This window comes from Nicotiana tomentosiformis, chromosome 3, assembly GCF_000390325.3.
Source record: "Nicotiana tomentosiformis chromosome 3, ASM39032v3, whole genome shotgun sequence".
Lineage (NCBI taxonomy): Eukaryota > Viridiplantae > Streptophyta > Magnoliopsida > Solanales > Solanaceae > Nicotiana > Nicotiana tomentosiformis.
The window spans coordinates 11,106,348-11,115,146 of record NC_090814.1 but is presented as its reverse complement, the minus strand read 5'-3'; the positions used below and the strand labels follow the sequence as shown (position 1 = coordinate 11,115,146).

Sequence of the window (8,799 nt, the reverse complement as noted above, 5' to 3'; positions counted from 1 at the left end):
AATTTAATTCTTTAAAGTTGAATTAAATTACCTTCGAAATCAAGAGATAATAATTAGATTTGATATATAATAATCTGATTTGGTATTTAAAATCATTTATTGTAACCTACGCTCCCGATTCATATATAATTCAATGGTAGAATAAGCTCTTAACTGCAAACTCAAAATTTAAACAATGGCAGAGGCAGCATCATCGACCACAGAGAAAAAGTTTTGACTCTGAAGTCGTCAGACGGTGATGAGTTTGAGTAGGAAAAATCCATTGCCATTTAGTCTATAACAATCAAGAACATGGTCGAAGATGGATGCTCCTCTAGTGTCATCCCGCTGAGCAACGTCGACACAGAAACCTTGATCAAGATCATCGATTACCTGAAGATGCACTCCTCGACTTCTTCAAATGAAGAAGAAATCGAGAACTTTGACAAGGAATTTGTGAGCATTGGCTTCAAAACCATCTTTAAAATCTTAGAAGCTGCAAATTTCCTTGACATCAATAATTTGCTTAAGAGCAAAACGCCAGAAGCTGTTCGGAAGATTTTCAATATCACTAGAGACTTCACCCCAGAAGAAGAGGCAGAGATTCGGAATGAGACTCCATGGGCCTTTGAAGGGGATCTTGATCACTCCCTTGACTAGTTTACATTTGTGTCTTACTGTTTTTTGTTTGGTGAGCTTCTAGTTTTGTTTGCGCCTCTTCTCTTTTGAGCAGAGATCTTGCGGCTAATAAGTTATGGCATGAGTCAGAGTGTGTAAATAAAAGTTTTTGATAAATTTAAGGGTCGTCTATGTATTCCACATATATTTATTATATATGTTGTTTCTTTTAAATATTTTTCATGCATTATTCTACTTTTCTTTTATTCGATATGTGTGAGGAATATCATTGTTGACTAGTACTCTACCCATGAAAGGTGCTAATTCTTCCATTAGGTAATTATTCACTTGAACTCTACTATATTTTTGTAAAATGTATTAATTAATATTGATAAATTCTATTAATTAATATTGATAAATTTCCAATAGGGTGTAGAAAAGATATGTTTTCTAAATATTTATAGTGGATTTGAGTGAAGAAAACAATCCATCTCGTGAGAATCCCCAACACCGATAATTCACGCCCTTGTACTTTCTTATCCAAGAAAATTAAAGCCATAAAAGGAAAACTTTCTCTCATTTTCCTTTCCATAGTTTGCAGTGACACCCAAGAATATCAATTAAATAAAAAATGACACATGAAGATTAATTTGAAACAAACTAGTTTCTAAGATTATTCACTTATAATTCTGGTAGGAAAAACTTCTCTTTTTGTGGGTATTATACGCCACGAATTCTAATTAGTTGAACAACAATGCGAGTACTAAGAAAAAGATAGCTTGGCAACTCCAATTGGATGCGGTGCCATTTTGATTTTAGTAGAGAACATGCAATCTAGGTTGGATTTCTCATTTGTACCTAAGATTAAATTTCAAGAGAAAACAATCCTCAATACAAAAGGAACTCATGCTCATTCAATCCTCCCATCTAGTTGAAGAAAAACTTAATACTCTATTCGTTCAAATTTATGTGATGTAACTCGAATTTCAAGAATCAAACTTCTTAATTTTGAAAATGAAATAAAAAGTACTATAAGCCATGATACTTAACAATTCAAAATATTTAATAAGTATATGTGAAAATCGTGGTCAAAGAAAAACTTGTTTAACTCTCGAAATCCTAACTGCATTACATAAATTTAGTGAGAGAGAGTAACATTTATGCACATTTAAATTTACTTGTTGATAAGCAGGATCAAATCTCAAGACCATCAAACTCGAGCCTTTCATTTCTGTTTCCCTTACTATTAAAATCTCTCTATAACATTTATTTTTTTTTAGTACAAAGATAATGAATAATGATACAAGCAAAGATCTCCCTAGTGAGAGAAGTATATTTCAGGTTGAGATTTAACCAAGCTTATTTTCTCCGGCACCAGCATTACGATTGCCAATCCCTCCCAACCACTCCTCCAATTGTGCTTCTTTATCAGCCATAACTTTTTCATACTTTTCTGATGCAGAGAGCAGTTGATCATTGGACATGCTTATATTCACCTGCATCACTTGTAGCTCATTATTAGTTGGACTTGATAATGGCAACTCTTCATCATTCGCCTCTGAAACTGAGAACAAAGATCTGGCCAAGGATTCAGTTATCTCTACAAGGCCATCCGTCGCACAAGATTCGTGCATTTTCTTGAAGGCCAAAGCTTTGGTTCTGCTTGTTGTTACAACTTTTAAGATTCAATTTCATTTGACTATTCTAGTTTTAAAATTTTAATATATGTTTTTTTGTTTCATTTTTAAGATACTCTTTTTATATTAGTCTTTTAGTAAATAATGACTTATTTTAACATTTAAAATTTTTTCAATTTTAAACTTCTCATTATATCTTTCATGACATACTCTTATAATCATAAAAATATTATGACACGTTCAAGATTACAAGTCGTAACTATATCTTTTTGTCACGACCCCAATTTTTCTCTGTAGGATGTTGTGATGGCACCTAAACTCTATGACTAGGTAAACTCTAACTTTAATAATAACTTGACAAAATAATTAACAAAATACTAAAGCAAGTCTGATAAACTGATATAAGCTACTGAAATAGAATCCCAACAATGCACTTTCCAAAATTTGTAGTACAAGTCATAATCTCTACTCAGTTCACTAGGAAATTTCTAAGTATAACTTTTCCGTAATAGAAATAAACAGTACAAAATAAACGTCAAAAGGTGACTCATAGGCCTGCGAACGCGATGGCAGGTGACTTATAGACCGATTAGCTAGCTAATAGTCAACAAACTCCGAAGTACCTGAATCTACACAAAAATATGCAGAAAGCATAGCATGAGTATACCATAGCGGTAAGTATCAAGACTAACCTCGGTGGAATAGTAACGAGAGACAGTCAAGACACCGACTAGACTTAATAACCTGTACAATTATGAATATAGAACTAATAGAAAATAATATAAAGCTAAACATGGTAAGAATAATGTTACGATACTCGTGTTAAGAACTAGAAACAACAATTAACAACAAGGAACAAACAGATAATAACGTCGTAGAGTAAGCCGAATACATTTAAAGTCCGGTGAAACCAAGTAAGGAGAAATAGGTAACAACCAAAAAAATAATCGCTTTCACACAAGATTTATACAAGAATTTTCCCGAGGTGCTACACCTCATAACCACAATTTGCGGGTCCCAAGTCACGAACCCTAATCACTTGGCATCTTGTGCACACATTAAAATTCACAACAGCATGGATAACCCTCGTGCTACACGGACAACTCACATATCAATACCATTAGTACCTCATATCTGTACGGACAACTCACGTATAAGAGAATGACAATATCTCATATCCGCACGGACAACTCAAGTGCTAGCAACAACAATACCTAATAACTGCACGGATAATTCACGTGCCAACAACAGAAATATCTCATATCCGCACGGACAGCTCACGTGCCATTACTACAACTTTTGCACAGAAGGCAACTATATGAGAATATATGTAAATGATCAATAAGTATCAGGGTTCATCTTCTTAAACCGATATGAGTGAATAATTACGTGTATGATTGTGCAAGTATTTTATCACAACTTGAGTCAAAAGGTGAGAGCAGAGACAACGTATGGGGCATAGGAACGACACAACAAAACATAAAATGCATGACTCATACAAGGTAGGCATACCACTACACAAATATTATCAATAACAATGCCCTCAGGCGATCATAAGTCATCACAAATCATCCTCGACACAGCCCCCTTGTCTCACCACGTGCACAACAATAAAGTAAACGCCCCCTTGTCTCTCCACACGTGCATAATAATATTCTCACCTTATCTCGCCACATGCGCAAACTCACACACACATATATATATATATATATATATATATATATATATATATAGCCCTCTTTGTCACGCCACATGTGCAAATATCAATAATAACAATAGAATTGACAACTCACGCTCGAACACTCTGACATACCTCTTAACAGTATCACGTGTGCCAAAAACATAACACACAATATAACAAATCGCACCACATATGCCCATATGCCATAATATTTCCTCATAAAAATTCCAATACCACAACCACACATAGCCCTCGGCTAAACAACAATGAGTATAACAACAACAATAACAACAACAATACGAGAGTACGGCAAGTAAATCAACACAAAAATTACAAAACACAAAGAAACAGAAAAATGGTCTCACAATGAAAGACATGACAAGTAGCAATGGTTCCAACAAGAATAACTCAACAATGAGAGAGATAGTGCGCAACAACGATATCAAATAAGAGTAACTTAACAATAGGTGAGATAACATATAATAATGATTCCCAATAAGAATGACCCAATGATAAGAGATAACATGTAATAATAATTCCAAATAAGTACATGTCACGACTCAAAATCTCACCACAGGCGTCATGATGGCACTTAGTCTCTAAGACTAGGTAAGCCGATTACATTAGCAATTCAAGCCATTTTTTTGACAATGATAATTTGCAATAGTGTTTAACACAAGTTCGAAACCAAAAGATGAAATTAATTATAACAACCTCCAAAGACTGGTAATACTGAGTCACGAACTCTAACTGAATACATGAAAATTTCTCAGAGATGAAAAATACAATATTGTTCAATGACTAATGACAATATAATATAAGAAAAAACCCCAAGGGACTGCGACGACCAAGCAGATTTACCTCAAATCCTTGTGATCAACAACCTACCTCTGCCCGAGTCCGATATCTCCTATATCTGGCTCTGCCCAAAAATATGCAGAAGTGTAGTATGAGTACACCACAGTCTGTACCTAGTAAGTATCAAGAGTAACCTCGGTAGAGTAGTGACGAGGTAAAAGTCAAGACACTAACTAAAAAAAATAACATGTAAAATATAACAGTATATAGCTAATAATGGAAAGCAGGAATCGGTAAATAGCAACAAAATCAACATGTGCATATAGGAAATAAAGCAATGAGAATACCGAGAAAACATCATTAAAACCAGGTAAGGAACACAAAGGAAAACCATGTTTTCACAACAAAGTCACTCAGTGGTACCTCATCTCATAGTCACAAATCACAGGTCTCAACCCACCATCATATACTCATGGCATCTCGCGCCCACATCTCGAATCACAACCATACTAAAAACTCGCCTGCCAACAATATCAATATATGGATCCGCACGGACAACTCACGTGCTGCAAGGACAACTCACGTGTCAATAACATAATTCACCCGGCATAGTCGCAGGCTCACAACCACCATATGCCCGACATAGTTACAGGCTCACTAATCACAATCTGCCCAGTATGGTCACAGGCTCACAAATCACAATCCGCCCGGCATGATCACATGCTCACAATTATAATCCGCCCGGCATAATCACAGGCTCATAATCACAATCCTCTCGACATAATCACAGGCTCAATAGCAACATGAAACGGATAATACCAAAATAAATGGACACGATCAATAAATATTAAATTACGTACTCATGAGCTAGTATAAGTAGTATATTATAGTGTATGCTTGTGCAAGTGTACTACTGCAGCCCAAATCAACAAGTAATATCAAGGATATGGAATAGCTCATCAAAACAACAAGACAAGTTACGCAAAGTGTATAACAGACACAATGAAAATTATACCATCACACGAAATCCACCAAAACAATGTCTCCAAACCATCGCACATCGTCCCTGATATTTGCCACCCTTATCTCTCATATAGTCACCCGTATCACTCTGCCCTGACAATTTAATTAGCCACCATTATCTCTCCTATAGCCACCATTATCTCTCCTATAGCCACCATTATCTCTCCTATAGCCACCCTTATCACTCCGTGTAATAGCCACCCATATCAATCCGCCCGGACAATAACATAATAGCGACCCATATCACTCAGTACATTCCACAATAGTAAAATGCCACCCTTATATCCCGTATAACAACAACGGTGAAATGCCACCCTCATACTCCGCATAACAACAATGGTGAAATGTCACCCTTATACTCTGTATAACAACAATCAAACCACACCACAATTCATAAATGCTATCATCACAAAAACACAACATAATCAACTCATATCACAAGTGCCTGTAAGCCACAACCTTTCAAAGGATTCAACGATATCAATAACTTTCACAACAGATAGCCCACGCTCATCACAACGTATATAGAATACCAATAATAACAACATGATCGAAAAAGTAAATCAGAAAAGAATAACACCTCCTTTAAAAACAACTTTGAGTAAAATAGATTAATGCCTTTCGATAACTTCAATTCCAGTTAATTGTTTAAGAATAAGCTCAATAGTGAAAGTATCTCCATGAAATGGCAACTCAACGTTAAAAGAAATCACTTAATGGTAAAAGTGGTAACAACTCGAAATAACGCATATAAGAGCAAGCTCGGCAAGTAAAGAATGTGACATGTAACGAAAACTTCCAATTAAGCATGTAATAGTGGACATGGAGAATAAAGGATATAACAAGTTCCAACAATTTCCAATTAAGTAAATTAAAATGCCTAAGAGTTTAACCCGATAGAATTTCCATATATAAGCCCGAGTACGTAATCGTCACCTCGCGTGCTCAGCTTTCACATTACACAATAGCACAAATGACTCAAATCCACAAAGTTAGGCAAGATACTTACCTCAACGAAGCTATACCGATACTCTAAAATGGCCTTCTCGTGTGAAACAACCTCCGGACGGCTCAAATCTAGCCAAAATAATTTTATAGCATAATTAAAACTCATAGAACCAATTCCGCATAATAAAACTTGCGTCTTTTAATTAAAACTAAAAAGTCAACTCAAAAGTCAACCCCAGGCCCGCACCTCAAAACCCGATAAAATTCATAAAACCCGAACATCCATTTCGATACAAGTCCAACCATACCAAAATTATCAAATTCTGATATCGAATTGCCTTTCAAATCCTCATTTTACATTCTTGAAAGATTTTGCAAAAATTCCCATTTTCATCCATTCAATCCACTAATTAATGATATAAATATTTATGGAATAATGAAATATAATCAATTTCGGACAAAGAACAATTACCCAAAACAAAATCGTGAAGAAACCCTCCAGAATCGCCCAAAACCGAGGTCTAAAACTCCAAAATGAATAAAAATCTCAACCCCCCCGAAAGATAGGTTCTGCCCAGCTTTTTCCGCATTTGTGGACAATATATGCGTGCCTGCGAGCTCGCATTTGCGAGCCAAAATGTCACATTTATGCACTTCACTTGCCTGCCTAGTTTGTGCACCAGCGAGATATTTTATCTCATCTACGATATCGCATAAGCGACCATAACACCGCAGAAGCGGACGATCAGTTCGCACCCCCAAGCTCACATAAGCGACCAAACCTTCGCAGGAGCGCTTGCGCATCTGCACATCTCCCTCCGCAGATGCGGAAACTCGCCACAACACCTCCCCTTTATAGAAGCAAAGTATCCCTCGCATAAGCACGTCCGCACATGCGGGCAATTTTGCGCAGGTGCGAAGAACCAACACCAGAACTGCCAACATGACCAAAAAATGATCCGAACACGTCTGAAACTCATCCGAGCCCCTCGGGACCCTGTCCGAATATACCTACAAGTATTATAACATAATGCGCACCTACTTGAGGCCTCAAATAATGTCGGAATTACGAATTTCACCTCGAATCAGACTTATGAGTTTATGAAATTTTAAAATTCTATAACTTGTGCCGAAACATAACAAATCAACCCTGAATAAACCCAAATTTTGCAAAAAAGTATCAAATGATATAACAGAGCTAATCCAACTCTCTGAATCAAAATTCGAACCCAATATTAACAAAGTCAACCTCCGGTCTAACCTCACAATCTTCCAAAACTTCAACCTTTCAATTTTTCCCAAAATGTATCAAATCAACCTACGGACCTCCAAATCCATACCCGGACACTCACCTTAGCCCAAAATTACCATACAAAACTATTAGAATCATCAAAATGCTATTTCGGAGTCGTCTACACAAAAGTCAAATTTCGGTCAACTCTTACCGCTTAAGCTTATAAAACAAGAATCCTTACTCCAAATCAATCCCGAATCATCTGAAATCCGAACTGGACCACACACGCAAGTCATAATACATAGTACGAAGCTGATCTGCATCTTAAGCCACCGAACGGGATGCTAATTCTCAAATTGGTCGATCGGGTCGTTACAGTACAACTCAACGATAAGTGAGATAACATATAACAATGATTCCAAATAAGTACAACTCAACGATAAGAGATATAACATGTAACAATGTTCCAAATTAAAAACAACTCAACAATAGGAGAGATAACATGTACCAATGACTTCAAAAATAAGTCAACAAAGGAAGAGATAACAATAACTTCAATTAAGGCATATAAGAGTGTATTTGGCAATAAAGTGTGAAACATTAACCAATCAACTACAAATAAGACATGTAAGGGTAAACTTAGAAATGGAGGATTTAACATGATAAGACAACTTCATTTTATTATACACAAGAACCTAAGGGTTTAGACCGGTCAAATTTTTACCTATAAGCTATGCGCATACTCGTTACCTCGTATACACATCTTTCACGTAGTTCAAGTAGGTCACGCCCCGAACATGTGCTGGATGTAATACGGCATTCGGTGCCTGACTACATGTGACCGAGCGAACCAACTGGCTAGCTGAATCAACATGTGATAT

At 36.3% G+C, this 8,799-nt stretch overlaps 1 protein-coding gene across 1 annotated transcript; it reads left to right on the top strand.

Annotated features, from left to right (window-relative positions):
* The first annotated feature begins 227 nt into the window (after nucleotides 1–227).
* On the top strand, nucleotides 228–863 carry LOC104097603 (SKP1-like protein 11). Its single transcript, XM_009604186.4, has one exon. The coding sequence runs from the start codon at nucleotides 292–294 to the stop codon at nucleotides 637–639; it is 348 nt and encodes a 115-aa protein (XP_009602481.1). The 5' UTR covers nucleotides 228–291; the 3' UTR covers nucleotides 640–863.
* Nucleotides 864–8,799: the final 7,936 nt, after the last annotated feature.